General features: G+C 37.8%; 1 protein-coding gene across 13 annotated transcripts in view; it reads right to left on the bottom strand.

Annotated features, from left to right (window-relative positions):
- R3HDM1 (R3H domain containing 1) overlaps window positions 1–17051 on the bottom strand; it is a 129684-nt gene that overhangs the window by 44088 nt on the left and 68545 nt on the right. For all 13 annotated transcript variants that reach the window (XM_086718465.1, XM_086718464.1, XM_086718466.1 and 10 more), the window contains 2 exons: window positions 8786–8940; window positions 4068–4219 (listed from right to left, as the gene is read on the bottom strand). In XM_086718465.1, coding sequence (XP_086574591.1) covers window positions 4068–4219; window positions 8786–8940 — 307 coding nt within the window. The remainder of the gene's footprint in view (window positions 1–4067; window positions 4220–8785; window positions 8941–17051) is intronic.

Genomic DNA, 17051 nt, shown 5'->3' with positions numbered 1-17051 from the left:
CTCTTCATAACCTGATATCAAATCAGGTAGATTCCATGATGAAGAGCCTTAAGGAACAGGGCATACATTTGGACTCCTGAGAAAATGGCAGAAGTTATAAGCAGTATCTTAAAATAAAGAAATGAAGCTAGCTGAAAAAAAAAATCTGTTATCAGTCATATTACTAAATTTGAAAGATTTAATTCTCTCATATTTCAAACATGATATGGTTGTATATTTTAAAAAAAAACGCAAATTGTAGACATTTTATATTTTAAACTATTTATAAATTCCATTTTATGTCTGTGTTAATCTATCTTACTTGTGTCTCCATACCCATTATCTGTGTTACCATATGATTAGGTACAAGGAGGAAGTGAGGAAGGATACAAACCAGGAGAGAAACATGGGTTATCCAACATGTGTGTATATGGAAAATGATCTCGTTGACAGGGTCAGGGGAGAGAAGGCAATCAGAACAACAAAATACTGCCTGCATATGATTTCATTTACGTAAAATTATGTTTGTGATGAAATGAGGAAAAAACAAACACACAAAACAAGAATGTCTTACACTGAATCTTACTAATCTGATCTTCACAATACATTGTTAATACAAGAATGTATTACACTGTTAAACAAGAATGTCTTACACTGAATCTTACTAATCTGATCTTCACAATACATTGTTAATACAATCTTGTATTCACAAGATACTATTTCATTAGAACCTACCACCTAACCTAATTTCAATACCTGTGTATTTTAGACGTGTATGTATTTATTTGGGCAGGAGGCTAATGTGACAGAACGCACACTCTAGAACGTGAACACTGGTCACCTGGAGGTGAGGGCAGAGTGGGGCCTAATGATTAGCCTTCATTTTACACATCTTTGTATTGATCGTTTAATTTGTGTCAGCAAGCATAATTTATTTTGTAGTAAAAATATTAACGAAAAATTTAAGAGCATATAGAGGTTGCAGACACAAAATAGTAACATTAAGGCCAATAACTGTACATAATTGAGAATAATATATATGTACCAATACATATGTGTAAGTTGGCCTCTGTCATTAAAGAAGTGTATTCAATTCACTATGCATTTACCGAGCTTCTACCCTGGGCTAGGCCCTGCTCTAGGTGCTGAAATATTCAGACAAACCTCTGCTCTGCATGTAAACACACTGGAATATGTAAATAAAATATAATTTATAGAACAAATCTAGATTTATGAAGGAATGGTCTCTATAATATTAGCCCTTGGATTGTAATACAATGATCTAATTAATAAATGCCAACAGTTGATCTTTACATTGGAAATCTGAAATATTATAGCAATTTGCTTATTAAATATTGCCCAGAATCACCAATAAAATTTCAGTAAAGAATGCTGTTACATTTTTTAAAATGCTGTTATAGTTAAAAATTTTTTTTTAATTTAAAAATAAAAAAAAAATAACATTAGTTACAGATGTTTTCCACTCAAAGGTATCCTTAATCAATTCTGTGTACAACTTATACTCCTACCTAATAACTAGCATAAAAGGTATCAGGATAAAAGTGTGACAGGATACACATTCTTGCTTTATGTGCCATCCATTCCATTTCTCACATTGGTAATCTGTAGTTGGAAGAGATCAATGTAGTTTGTTACATAGTAACCAATCACTACTGTCAATTTACAGCTAGCTTATTTCAAACTTATCTTACTCTTCTCTTCTAGGTCTACGCACTAAACTGAGTAATTCCCAAAAGTTTTTCTCAAGATTAAAGTTGGAGGGGAATCTCACTTCTCTTTTAATTGCTGGGCTTCCAAGCTATTCCTCAGGCCAAGGCCAGCTCCCCATATTTTTATTTTCTTGTGGAAGCAGGACCAGGAACTAAAAGTTCGTATGGTTCTTTCCAAAGTGTAGTTATTAGCATTCTACTTGACGGTTTTTAGATCCTGCCACCATTTTTTTTTAAAGTTTATTTTTATTTTTGACAGAGAGAGAGAGCGCGCGCGAGAGCATGAGTGGGGGAGGGGCAGAGAGAGAGGGAGACACAGAATCTGAAGCAGGTTCCAGACTCTGAGTTGTCAGCACAGAGCCCGATGCGGGACTCAAACTCACAAAACGCAAGATCATGACCTGAACCGAAGTCAGACGCTCAACCGATTGAGCCACCCAGGCGCCCCATCCTGCCATCATTCTTAAAATAAGGTTGAATTTAGGGGTGGGTAGTACAGAGCTGTGCTCTTTCCCATCTGTAGACATTCCCAGGGCCAGCTCCCTCGGAAGTCGAGACAAGATTGCTTTTGTTTCAAAGGAATGATAAATATAACAAACATGGGAAAGTTTTTATAAAGTCTAAGCCATCTTTATAGGTCCTTTTAGACTTGGTCTTCTTTCAAGAAAGCCCCTCTACCCAGCATGCAAGCCTACAAAACTTACAAAAGCAGGGGTCCTTTGATCTCAAATAAGTCACTGTATTAAGTAATATCCCCTTCTCTCAGCTTCTGCTCTACAGTGGAATGATTTCTTTGGTAATTTTCTCTCAGGTCAACAAAACGTTACACTTTGGTTCAAAAAGCAGATAATTCACAGCCATTCTCACACCATCCATTTCACTTGTGTTAGCACAAAATTCTGCTTCTGACATCCTGAACTGGCATTACAGACCCCAAATTTACATAAATCAGAAAAAGAAGTTCAGATTGGGAGCATTTCTCCTTATTTACAGAATTTAAACTTACACAACAAATGGGAAATTTAACACAGTATACATTTCTTTTTTTAATTTTTTAACGTTTATTTTATTTTTGACAGAGAGAGAGACAGAGAGAGAGAGAGACAGAGCATGAGTGGGGGAGGGGCAGAGAGAGAGGGAGACACAGAATCTGGAACAGGCTCCAAGCTTCGAGCTGTCAGCACAGAGCCCGGTGTGGGGCTTGAACATGCAGGGACAGTAAGATCATGACCTGAGCCAAAGCTGGATGCTCAACTGAGCCACCCAGGCACCCCAAACACAGTACACATTTCTATTTTCAGTGTGTAGCTGCTCTACCTCAAAGACACAACCAACTTGCTGATTAAAAATCCTGGGCCTCTTCAATCTGTGACAGTCACAGAGCTGGAAAGGGCAAGGAAATAAGCGAATCCTCTGTGTGTGTGTGTGTGTGTGTGTGTGTGTGTGTGTGTGTGTGAGAGAGAGAGAGAGAGAGAGAGAGAGAGAGAGACAACAGATGAAATGAGAGCCATGACTGAGGAAATATGTGAGTTCCTATGTGTGTGTGTTGTGTCTGGTAACAAATACGAGAGCCAAGTCTCCATTCTCCCAAGCAGATTCAATGAAACAAGTCTGTCAATCCTTTTCTCACCCCTAAATATCATCACCGGTAACCATAACCGGTGCCAACCTCTTACCAGCAATGAAAACTTAGGTCTTCCTTCTTGAAAAGAGCAATGCAGTCCCTCTGGCAACCTTACAGGGATGTCATGAGAATAAATCAAAGACTGTAATACTTTCTGAATAATGGACTAAAGTTACCCAATTCAAAGGAAGATTACTATTTATATCACATTAGGCTTATCAGAGAAGCTTCTGTTCTTCCAAGTTGAAGCAGCTAAAGAAGTAGTTTCATAACTTGCTTTTACACAGAGCTATTATCATTTGCTTCTTCTATATGCCTGTCTGCTCTTATTGATGAAAAATGAGTTCCCTGTAGCCTGAAAAATTTCAGTTAAGAAATTTTGCTGCTAAGGTTATACACAAGAAATATTCTCCCCTGACTCCTTACAAAAACCTTAAATATTAAATGCTCCAAACTCCAAGGTCTATGGCCAACTACTGGTTAAGAGGAGAATTGCCTACTTTTAGGCACATCAGAGACGATTTGACTCTTGTTCAGTTTACATATGAAATGTTTTGTATATACTGATTCTGTTAAAAGAACTATTAGAAAAGTAGACTGTATCATAGTTTTTCTATTCTATATTAGACAATCACTTCAGGTCATGCTCTTTACTCAATTTTAAAATTAGCAACAGACCATAATCATGATAAACAATGAGAAGCTATAGGATTAGGTTTCTTGGTCATACTCACCTTAAATTACTTTGCTGACCAGGAGGAATGACACTATAGTAAACCGGCATTCCTGTTGTGGGCATAGATCCTTGATTAGACTGATTAGGGAACATAACAGGCTGCTGATAAGTCTGATGGGCAATTCCTTGAGAACTTTGAGGCAGTGAAACCTAAAATTTGAAAGACAATTTAAAGGGAAAAAGGTTCTTCAAAATTTGGCAAATGTTAATGTCTCCAGCCTCCATAAACTTTTCCAGTATCAACATTTAGGAATAAGCTAAAACTGCCAGTCGGCTGTCATGATAAATTAGCTACAGTACCACAACTTTATTTCTGTTCTTTTCAGCCAGCTATTATTTTTGGCTAGCCTTTATCAGTTGTATAGTAGGCTAGATGTATTAGGTTGTAAACATAAAATGTGACTTATGTCCTTAAGTAAAACTTGTTTTAAAAAAGAAATGGTTTCCAGAGGCACCTGAGTGTTGCAGTCAGGTAAGTGTCTGACTCTTGATTTCAGCTCAGGTCATTATCTCAGTTTGTGGGTACAAGCCTCGGGTCTGGCTCTGTGCTGACAGTGCGGAGCCTGCTTGGGATTCTCTCTCTCCCTTTTTCTCTGCTTCTTTCCCACTCACATGCACTCTCTCTCTCTCTCTCAAAATAAATAAACTAAAAAAAAAAAAAAAAAAAAAAAAAAAAAAAAAAAAAAAGAAACGGTTTCCAAACACTGATGACATTTCCAAATATGGATGATGATTTGATGTGGAAAAAGTAATACAATACATTTTGTCTCAGGCAGAGCTAAGTAAAACTCAGGCAGGGCACCAGGGAGAAACACTGCATCATAAAGAGTGTGAGTTTTGGAGCTTAAGATAAACAGACATGGTATAGACTCCATTCCTTGGCTATCTATGAGACTTTGGGCAAATGACTTAACTATTCTGAGGATCATCAGCTTTGTATCTGAAAAAATGGGATACTACCTCCATCTCATGGGAGGCATTATCTCCACTGTAGTCTCTATTTACAGGATCTAGCACAGTAGGCACCTGGTGAATAGCAGATCTTTCAGTTCTGTTTTCTATATTATCTACATAGAAACCACATGAACAGAATGGGTTTTTCAGTACACTGGTTTCTCTACTTTCTAAAATAGAAACCACAGACACAATTGGCTCTTCTGATGTTGTTGTTCTAATGGGTTTTTAATTCATAAATGTGCCACAACATTACGGGTGGATTATAGTGATTTTGGTAAATAGGGCCAATGTAAAAGCTTCTGAAGGTTATGATGATGATGATGATGTTAGCAATGGTAGTATCAATAGTAGTAATAGTAGGATAGTGATGATAATGGAAGTTAATATTACTGACTAGTTACCATCACACATCAGGTTCCATTCTAAGAACTTTATGTGTGTTATAACATTAAGTCTTCCTAATAACCTGAAAAAGGTACTTTTATTATCCCTGTTTTATAGATGGGAAAACTGAGGTTAAGTAACTTGCCCAAGGTTGTATAGCTAGCAAGAAGGGAAGTTAAGATTTGAACCTATGGGGGCGTCTGGGTGGCTCAGTCGGTTGAGCATCCAACTTGGGCTCGAGTCATGATCTCACAGTTGACGAGCTCGAGCCCCGCGTCTGGCTCTGTGCTGACAGCTCGGAGCCTGGAGCCTGCTTCCGATTCTGTGTCTCCCTCTCTCTGCCTCTCCCCCAAGCATGCTCTGTCTCTCTCTGTCTCAAAAATAAAGATAAACATTAAAAAAAAAAATTAAAAAAAAAAAAAAAAAAAAAGATTTGAACCTATGCCCACTGGCTCCAGAGTGTCAGCTCCTTAATCATCTCACTATTCTATCTGGCCTCTGTGATTTAGAAGTTGATTAACTTTTTTTTAAGTTAGTTAATTTATTTTCATGGAGAAAGAGAGAGTGTGCAAGTGGGGGAGGGGCAGAGAAAGAGGGCACCAGAGAGGATCCATTGTCAGCATCCCAAAATCTGATTCAGGACTTGAACTCACGAACCCTGAGATCATGACCTGAGCTGAAATCAAGAGTCAGACGCTTAGCCGACTGAGCCACCCAAGCACCACTGGAAATTGATTAACTTCTAAGTCTTGCCTATACAACATGTTACTGAAATGCAAACCAGTCTTTTTAAAAAACACAGTAATCCTTTATTACTTTCAATTTGGCTCAATTATTGCAAAGAGAAAGTTACTGGTTTGATTTATCCAATTCTGAATAACTCTTTTTGTCTACTGAGGGAGCGCAACATTCTAAAATTATTATTTATGATAGTATCTAAGTTAATACATATGGAAGACAGATCCAGGGAAAATGACACAGCTCAATCTAGATGATTTAAGCTATAGAATAATCTACAACTAGTGGTAAAGAAAAAATTGAAGTACCAAAAAAGAGAGAGGGGACAGTACTTGAGACCTATGGCCACCAAATACAATCTACTAAGGACAGATGATTTTTCTGGCTTATTTTTTAGATGGCATTTTATCACCACCTAGCCTGTCTACGAGAGGTAGTAGGAATTATAAGGCAAGTTCTTAATGCTCTATAGAGCCATCCTTCTCATAGTCTTTTACCCAGTTTGAAGATTATATAAAATACCTTGAGAAATGATTTATAACTTGTAAAAACAAGTATGCTATAGAAATTATAATTACTGTCTTAGCACTGAAACATTTTCAATATCTAGCTCTTTTTAAAGAACTATACTAACAAGTCTGTAATTTATTTAAAATTGTATTAGTCACACCAGACTGTGAACCCCCTAAAGGTGAAGGGCAGATCTTATTTTCACAGTGCCTGGGTACTGGGTTAGGAAGCATGATCAAAGTCCTTGACAAGGGAGAGTTCCTGCTCTGGTACTGATCCTGTCTAATGTCTATGGAGAAGTAGGGGATGGGCAGTCTCATGTGCCTGGGCTCAAGTACAGAGGATAAGGAGTAAAAAGCATGAGAGATTGGAAAGAAAACAAAAATGTAAAACCTAGTTTTCTTTCTTCCTTAGTTGCTTTCTATTATCAGGAAGCTAGAAAACTAGACATACTGTTAGTGCTCACTAGCCCTTCCTTGACAATTCTGTAGTTTACATTTAATTTCAATTTAAAATTTCTGGAATTATATGGAATATGCTAGCACCTTTGCTCATATCCTTCCCCATCCCCAGGATTTCTTCATAACCAACTTATGCCCATAATTTTCTTTTAAGAGCTAGTTAAAGGTTTTTATCTTTCCAGAGAACTTCTGTATTTAAGTTCCTAATTGGTTCATGGTTTTATTTCATAATCCTGTTATGGGACTGTATACATCACCAACTTGTTTACATGTACATGTATCTTACTAACTAGTCTTATCTTTACCTCATTGAGATGAATGAAAATGGTCTTTGGATTTCTTAACAATAGACTCAGGTATGGAAAGCCATTAGGCTAATAAAACAAACTCACTTGCAAGTTACTCCAGAAGGATGAAGGAAAGGTAAAACAAATTTCTGAGAATGTGTCATATTACACTAAATATACCTGACCTATACATGAAACAATAGGTATTTCTACTTTACAACTGTAAATTAAAATCCACAATACTTTTTTAAAAAAATGTTTATTTTTTTGAGAGAGAGTGAGACAGAGCACTGTCTCAGAGGCAGAGAGAGAGGGAGACACGGAATCTGAAGGAGCCTCAAGACTCTGAGCTGTCAGCACAGAGCCTGATGCAGGGCTTGAACTCACGAACCATGAGACCATGACCTGAGCCGAAGTTGGACGCTCAACCGAATGAGTCACAAGGTGGCCCCCAATGCACTTTTTACATAGAAAACTCAAATAGTTTTATGACTTTTATTTATTTACTTTTTTAAAGTTTACTTTCCGGGGTGGGTGCAGAAGGGGCAGAGAGGAGACAGAGGGTCTGAAGCGGGCTCAGCAATGTCAGTAGAGTGCCCAATGCGGGGCTTGGACTCATGATCTGGGAGATCGTGACCTGAGCCAAAGTCAGACAGTGAACCAACTGAGCCACCAGGTGCCCCAGTTTTATGACTTTTAAATAAATAGAACCAATAATAAAAAAATTTTTAAAGTGTAGTAGTTCTCTGTTAAACTATATTCAGTATTCTGTAGAACAGTTATTCTGTGCTTGTGTAAATTGTTCTGGGGAATATAAAGACAAGATACACTTCATAACTCATTTTATGTAGTGACCAAAAGTCCACAACATTTTTAATACATGATATGCCATTCCTTTCTAGGACTGGTGGTAGGGAAAAAGATCAGTTCCATGGAAAACCTGACATTCTTTTCTATTCTATCAACACTGATTTATAGTTTGTATTCTGCCTCACTCTTTTAAATACCTACCTCTCCCTCTATTTTCCCTGTCATCCCCCTCTCAACAAGACTTTCTAAGGAGCTGAAGAAAAGAATCAGATACTAGGTTGTTATATGTTTCTGTCATTGGAAACATAGACAATGCCAAAGAAAATTTTCTTGCCAATACCAATGTGGTTCACGTGGTAGTACACATTTAATTATTTATAAAAATTAAAGAATTGAATGAATAAAGCAATACAATGAGGTAAAACAAAATTGCTATAACTAATACAACTCTTATGACTATAAATTATGTATCACAGAATCATTTCCCCTATAATAAGAAAAGAAAGAAGATGTAGCTATATATTTTATGTATTTACCTCTACCCAAAGATGCTAATAGTGACAACATACCTGGTATGATGGCACTGAAGGATATGGGATGACTACTCCTTGGATCTGATTTCCAATGCTGTTGGGCTGGCCACCAACTAGACTCTGACTCTGGGGTTGCTGAACTCCAACTAGTCCTTGGTAGTTTTGCTGGTGGTTGGGTATAACTTGATAACCTGTAATGGCATAAGGAGTTAAACCTTGCTTTGAATTTAATTTTTTTTCATCTAACATAATGTTTTTGTGTTTTAAGCAAATACTTTTGTGTTTTAAGATGACAAAAAGATAAATAAAAATAAAACAACAGAACTGTTAAAATAGCAAATTTAAAAAACCCTCATTATGAGAACTAACATTTAAAGGATTTACTGTAGGTAACCCCCAGCTGTATTTTTCCCCACTTAAAATACATTCAGATAAAATTTGTGTACAAAGATTTCCTTTGTAGTTAAGGAAATTTAAATGGTTTACATAGAAAATTACTATTCAATGTATATTATGACAACTATGTATGACAACTGATTTCTGAGGACCAGTAATGGCTATATCATTTCTGGTCCCTGTGCAAGAGGAAAATGTAGAGCTGCTTGTTGAAAAATTATTAAGAATTTTAGTTGGTAACAGCAGAACATCAAATCAAACACAGGGCCCTGTGTAACATCAGAGGTTGCATGCCCATGAATCTGGCTCTTCTGAAAACCAAAAGTAGGAAAGAGGAGAACCACTTTTATAGAATGGTTGTCACACTAAGACAGGCATCCTTATATTAGGAATATGTAAAGGGCACAAGAAAAATGGAGTTATTTAGCAAGTTTGTAGATAATTTCCTTAATGTATTATTAAGGTCACTTGACAGAGAAACAGGTCCTTAAAGAGATTAAGTAATTTACCTGAAGTCACACATGAAACACCTAAGGGACAACTCTTCTCTAAATTGAAGGCACTATTAGTAACTTAAGTAGTAAATTAAAAGTATAAGTTTATTTTTATCAATGAATTCATGAGTTATTTAAACAAGAATCTCCACAATGATAATCTCTGAGTAGTAAGAAATGCATTAAAAAAAAAAAAGAATCATATTTTGTCTCTTGACACCAAGAGGATTCCTTTAGGTAAACCTATTATCTCAAAATTAAGTAAACTACTAGAAGCTACCACAAATCTCTTTCTTTCTTTCTTTCTTTCTTTCTTTCTTTCTTTCTTTCTTTCTTTCTTTCTTTCTTTCTTTCTTTCTTTCTTTCTCTTTCTTTCTTTCTTTCTTTCTTTCTTTCTTTCTTTCTTTCTTTCTTTCTTTCTTTCTCTTCCTTCCTTCCTTCCTTCCTTCCTTCCTTCCTTCCTTCCTTCCTTCCTCTCTCTCTCTCTCTCTCTCTCTCTCTCTCTCTCTCTCTTTCTTTTTTAAGAAACCAGATAAAAATAACCATCCAGCTTCAGGGTATTTGAAAAGTTTCTACAAAGATGAACCAAACTATAGTACTGCCCATGCAAATTTCTACAACTAAAGGTCAGTGAAATGATTTCTCTGGTAATACTATAAATATATTTTGCTATATTATAAATACCAGTTTTCATTTCTATGCTTATTAATCTCTTAAGCAACAGACATGGCAAAGATCCCATCTCAGGTACCGACTGTAGATAACAGTATCAATGTAGTTGTCTAGGAGCCTCTATGATTCTGCTCAATGACTAAATAGCTAAATACAATCTGACATCAACCTTTTACAAAGAAAGAAATGCAAAGCATTATTCGTTAACTAAAAAACATATTAACAACAACAAAGTAAAAATCCAATTACAGTGAACTGTTTAACAGTGAACGGTTTTGTAAAATTATGCTAGGTCTATGGCAATAATGCTTTATGGCCACGTTATAAATGACTTCTGACTATTCTAACTTTGTACAGAAAATTTATATTCTTTTTTTTTTTGGTTTTTTTTTCAACGTTTATTTATTTTTGGGACAGAGAGAGACAGAGCATGAACGGGGGAGGGGCAGAGAGAGAGGGAGACACAGAATCAGAAACAGGCTCCAGGCTCCGAGCCATCAGCCCAGAGCCCGACGCGGGGCTCGAACTCACGGACCGCGAGATCGTGACCTGGCCGAAGTCGGACGCTTAACCGACTGCGCCACCCAGGCGCCCCAGAAAATTTATATTCTAATCCTAGTCAGTAATGAAGTGATGGATAATATGCTATTTCCTAAACCTTTCTGTGAGTGAATTTTCTATAATACTTAAACTCACAGGCAGAAAAAGGAAAAGGGGAGAAGAAACTTACTTCTTGTTCTTTAGTCTAACAGTTAACATTCAACCCTCTTTACAGTTTATCAAATCACATGTATTTCAAATTCATGCTCTACATGCCAAACACCATCCAACCATACGCTGACACATTTCCACACCTAGGAATGTAAAGGGCAGGAATGGAAATGGGATGTGAAGATATGATCTTTTCTTGTGTTGGAAATACCATCTCAGAACATACACATACACAAGCATATACTGCAGTGTCAGAATTTGGGCTCAGCTCTTTATAGACTGGGAAAGTAACTTACGACAGACTTGTCAGACCTACAGTCCTATACAACTGAAAAGAAAAATGTAGATACCTGGCAGAATTCACTGTAATGTAATCTGACTTAAAATACCTCGACTTAAAACAGTCACATTCTCCCAGGGAACTTCACAACTGTTTCTCATACTACTTTTATAGTTTCTTCAAAATACATTTGAAGTTATAGGTTACCTTGAAATAAAACTTTGAAAAAGAAAAGCTAATTTATGTGCAAGTGTTCTGATTTCCTTTATTTATTTAAATTTACTAATTTCTGGAGATTCACACTGGAGCCTTCCAGCCTAAAATTTTCATTAAAAAAAAAAAATTTTTTTTTAATGTTTATTTACTTTTGAGAGATAGGGAAGAGCATGAGCAGGGGAGAGGCAGAGAGAGAGAGAGACACAGAATCCACAGCAGGCTCCAGGCTCTGAGCTGTCAGCACAGGGCCCGACGTGGGGCTCGACGTGGGGCTCGAACTCACCAACCGTGAGATCATGACCTGAGCCGAAGCCGGATGCTCAACCAACTGAGCCACCCAGGTACCCCCAGCCTAAAATTTTCTTATGAAAAAAACATCTGACAGAGAACACTTTCAATAAATAGCTATAGATTCCATGTCATAGGACACTACATCATGGAATGTGCATCAGTAAATTTCTAATGCTATTTTAGATTCCCTAATGCAACCTAATCCCCATCAATATCCATGCCACAGTGTATCTCCACACAAACGTCATGCACGTTTTGACAATGTGACAACATAACATGAAGTCTAAAACATCCGACTCCATCACCTCATCATTTGTTACATAGGGTATTAAGCTGTGAACCCAGGATGTTACTGGTGGGGATATAAAGAAAATAAGACATAGTCCCGTTTCTTTGAATTAGGTATTCTTAGCCCTGATACTATATTAGAATAACAGTATAAAAAACACTTACAAAAATAGGAGGGTGAAATTAATCCTGAAAGAAGTAATACCATTTGAGCTTGGACTTAAGGAAAAAGAAAAATGTCAGGAAAAAGTATAGGGGCACCTGGGTGGCTCAGTTGGTTGAGCGTCCAAGTTCGGCTCAGGTCATGATCTCGTGGCTTATGAGTTCGAGCCCTGCATCGGGTTCTGTGCTGACAGCTCGGAGCCTGCAGCCCACTTCAGATTCTGTGTCTCTCTCTCTCTCTCTCTCTGCCCCTCCCCTGCCCGTGTCTCTCTCAAAAATAAACATTAAAAACAAATTAAAAAAAAAAAGTAGCATAAACAAACTGGGAACATATTCTTAAATAAGAATAGAGCTATTAAAAATAAGAATGTAGGGGTGCCTAGGTGGCTCAGTCAGTTGAGTATCTGACTCTTGACTTTGGCTCAGGTCATGATCCCAGGGTCATGGGACAGAGCCCTGTGCCAGGCTTTGTGCTGAGCCTGGAGCCTGCCCTCCCTGTCTTTCCCTCTCTCACCAAAAAACCCCCCAAAAAACAAAAAACAACACGTCAAACACTTAAAAAAAATTTTTTTTTACATTTATTTATTTTTGAGAGACAGAGTGTGAGCAGGGGAGGGGTAGAGAGAGAGGGAGACACAGAATCTGAATCAGGTTCCAGGCTCTGAGCTATCAGCACAGAGCCTGACACGGGGCTTGAACCCATGAACTGTGAGATCATGACCTGAGCTGAAGTCGGACGCTTAACTGACTGAGCCACCCAGGCGCCCCAGAACGTCAAAACACTTTATTTAAAAAAAAAAATTTTTTTTTTAACATTTATTTATTTTTGAGACAGAGAGAGAGAGAGAGCATGAACAGGGGAGGGTCAGAGAAAGAGGGAGATGCAGGATCTGAAACAGGCTCCAGGCTGAGCTGTCAGCACAGAGCCCGACATGGGGCTCAAACCCACGGACCGCGAGATCATGACCTGAGCCGAAGTCAGACGCTTAACCGACTGAGCCACCTAGGCGCCCTATCAAACACTTTAAAAGAAAGTATCTTTCCTAAGAAGCCCACATTAATCTTCTTCTAATTTTGTTCTTTGCCTTATTCCAGATGTTTTAAATGCTACAGATAACAATCCTAAGTGGCTCCTGCTGTGTCACATTTTACAAGCAGCCTGGACAAGGATGAGAGGCACAACGAGTTCCACTGCAGCCCCAGCAGATGGCCTAGGAGCAGACATCTGATCTCACTGCCAGCCACACGCACCAATAAAAAGCTCTCAGGGGGCAGGACAGGAAGAGAGCCCGCCATTTTGGGAACCCTGCAGCCATGGCAGACAAAGTGGGGGCAGGCATCTGGTCTGCTGCTGGCCCTGCCTACCAACACAAGACTCTCAGGGGACAAGGCAGGGAATGCAACATGCAGGTCTGTATGGTGATCTGCTGAGGGCAGGCCTGTGGTCTGACCGCTGACACTGTCTAACTACAAGCCCACAGTGATCCTGGGCCAGTCTGGGCCCTAAACGGCACAGGGACCAAATCCTACCTACAACGTGCAAAGTGGGCCATTACAGCCAAGAGGACTGAAGGCAAAAGTGGCTCAGCCACAAAAGCAGAGCACAAGCAACCCAGAGGAGCCACCACGAAGCACCTGGTTCTGGTAAAAAGGGGATACTGTGCTACTGAGCACCACTGGACCTCTTTTTCTTAAGGCCACTACTTTCAAGATCAGTAGACAGAGTTGACCTTCTTAATACACAGAAACAAACGTGGAGAGTTAGACAAAATGAGGAGACAAGAATACATCCCAAATGAAAGGACAAAACTGCAGCAAAAGGGCAAAATGAACCTGAGATCAGTGATGTCAGGATAAAGAACTCAAAGCAATGGTCATAATGATACTAACTGGACTTGAGAAAGAAAAAATGGACAAACTCAATGAGAATTTCAACAAAGAGAAAATATAAAAAAGAAACAGATGAAGAATTCAATAACCGAAATGAAAAATATACTAGAGAGAATTAGCAGATTAGAGGATACAGACGAACAGATCAGTGATTTGGAAGGCATGGTAATGAAAAGGCAACAAACTGAACAGCAAAAAGAAAAAATAATAAAAAATGAGAATAGGTTAAGGTTGTTCAGTGACATCATCAGGTGTAGTAACATTTGTAGTATTGGTATGCTAGAAAGAGATGAGACAGAAAAGGAGGCAGAAAATTTATTTGAAGAAATAATAGCTGATAACTTCTTGAATTTGAGGAAGGAAACAAGACATTCAGATTCAGAAGACACAGAAGGCCCCCAATAAATTAAACCCAACGAGGTTCACACCAAGACACTTAGTAGTTGAAAGTAGTGTGACAAAGAGAGAAATCCATTTTATTTTTTTAAGGAGGCTCCACCCCCAGTGTGGAGTCCAATGCAGGACCTGAACTCATGACCCTGAGATCAAGACCTGAGGTGAGATCAAGAGTCAGATGCTTAACTGACTAAACCATCCAGGCACCCCTAAAGGACATTCTTTGAGTGGAAAGAAAAGGCCATAATCAGGAGTAACAAAATTATGAAAGAAAAAAAATTCATATGTAAATACAAACACAAAGTGGTAGATTAATCACTGAGGGTAAAGCACAAAACCAGTAAAATAAATGTATCTATGAAAATCAGTTAAGGGATCCACAAAATAAAAGGATGTGAAGTAGGGGTGCCTGGGTGGCTCAGCTGGTTAAGCGGCCAGATCTTGATTTAGCCTCAGCTCATGATCTCATGGTCATGGGATCAAGCCCTGCATTGACCTCCTCACTAAGCATGGAGCCTGCCTGGGATTCTCTCTCTCCCTCTCTCTACCCCTCTCCTGCTCTCTCTCAAAATAGATAAACTTTAAAAAACAGTTAAAAAAGGATGTAAATATGACATCATATACATAGAATGTGACGTGGAAGGGAGTAAAAATTTATTGCTTTTACAATAGGTTCAAACTTAAATCAACTATCAATGTAATATAGACTTCTATATGTATATTATATGTGAGACTAATGGTAACCACAAAACAAAAACCTGTAATAGATACACAAAAAATAAAGAGAAAGGAATCTAAGTATTTCACTGAAGAAAGCCGTCAAACCACAAAAGAGGAGAGCAAAAGAAGAAAGGAACAGAGAACAGTGAAGAACTTACAAAAACAACCATAAAACAAGTAACAAAATGGCTGTAAATATATACCCATCAATAACTACTCTGAATGTAAATAGACTAAAGGCACCAATCAAAAGACACAGGGTGAATGCATGGATAAGAAAGCAAGACCCATCAATATGCTGCCTACAAGTGACTCACTTCAGACCTAAATACACATGCAGACTGAAAGTTAAGGAATACAAATAAATGTACTGTGAAAATGGAAGTGAAAAGCAAGCTAGGGTAGCGAAACTCGTATTGCACAAAACAGTCTTTAAAACGAAGATTGTAACAAGAAACAAAGAAGGACACTGCGTAATGCTAAAGGGAACAATCCAACAAGAGGTTGTAACAATAATAAGTACTTATGTACCTAACTTTGAAATTCTTACATATATAAAGTAACTATTAAAAGACATCAAAGAAGAAATGATAGTAATACAATAACAGTAGGGGATGGTAATACCCCATTTACATCAATGGATACATCCTCCAGATAGAAAACAAGGAAGCAGGAGCTCTGAATGACACGCTGGATCAGACGGACCTATCAGATATATTCAGGACATTCTATCCAAAAACAGGAGCTTACACATTCAAGTGCATGAGACAGTCTTCAGAACAGATCATGTGTTATGCCACAAAACAAATTTCAATAAATTAAAAAAAAACAGTCATGTATTTTTTCTGACCACAATGGTATGAAACTAGAAATCAACCACAAGAAAAGATTTGAAAACATGAATACATGGGGGCTAAATAACATGCTACTAAAATGGCTCAACCAAGAAATCAAAGAGGAATTAAAAAAATACATGGAGACAGATGAAAATGAAAACACAATGGGCCAAAATATTTGGGATGCAGCAAAAGCTGTTCTAACAGGGAAATTTACAGCAATACAGGTCTATCTCAAAAGCAAGAAAAACTTCAAATTATCAATCTAACTTTACATCTAAAGGAGCTAGGAAAAGAACAGGCACAAAGTCAGTAGAAGGAAGGAAATAATAAAGATCAGAGCAGAAATAATGAAACAGATACTAAAAACACAAAAGAATAGATCAATGAAACCAGGAGCTGATTCTCTGAACAGATCAACACAAGTGATAAACCATTACCCAGACTCACTAAAAAGAGAGAGAGAAAGAGAGAGAGAGAGAGAGAGAAAGAGAGTGAGAGGACTTAAATAAATAAAATCAGAAATGAAGTGGGCGCCTGGGTGGCTCAGTCGGTTAAGTGGCCGTGGTTGACTTTGGTTCAGGTCATGATCTCGCAGTCCCAGGTCAGTCCCTGTACTGACAGCTCAGAGCCTGGAGCCTGCTTCGGATTCTGTGTCTCCGTCTCTCTCTCTGCCTCTCCCCTGCTTGTGCTTTGTCTCTCTCTCAAAAATAAATAAACATTAAAAAAAATTTAAAAGAAAATCAGAAATGAAAGAGGAGAAATAATAACTGACAACCATGGAAATTAAAAGGATTATATTATAAAAACTATATGCGACAAACTGGACAATCTAGAAGAAATGGATACATTCTTAGAAATATATAATCTTCTAAAATGGAATCAGGAAGAAACAGAAAATTTGAACATACCGATTACCAGCAATGAAATTGAACCAGTACTCAAAAAAC

The sequence above is a fragment of the Puma concolor genome, chromosome C1, assembly GCF_028749965.1.
Source record: "Puma concolor isolate L17-30 chromosome C1, mPumCon1.1.hap2, whole genome shotgun sequence".
Classification (NCBI taxonomy): Eukaryota; Metazoa; Chordata; class Mammalia; order Carnivora; family Felidae; genus Puma; species Puma concolor.
Note: the sequence above shows the minus strand (reverse complement) of the source record. Positions and strands in the feature narration are given on the sequence as shown.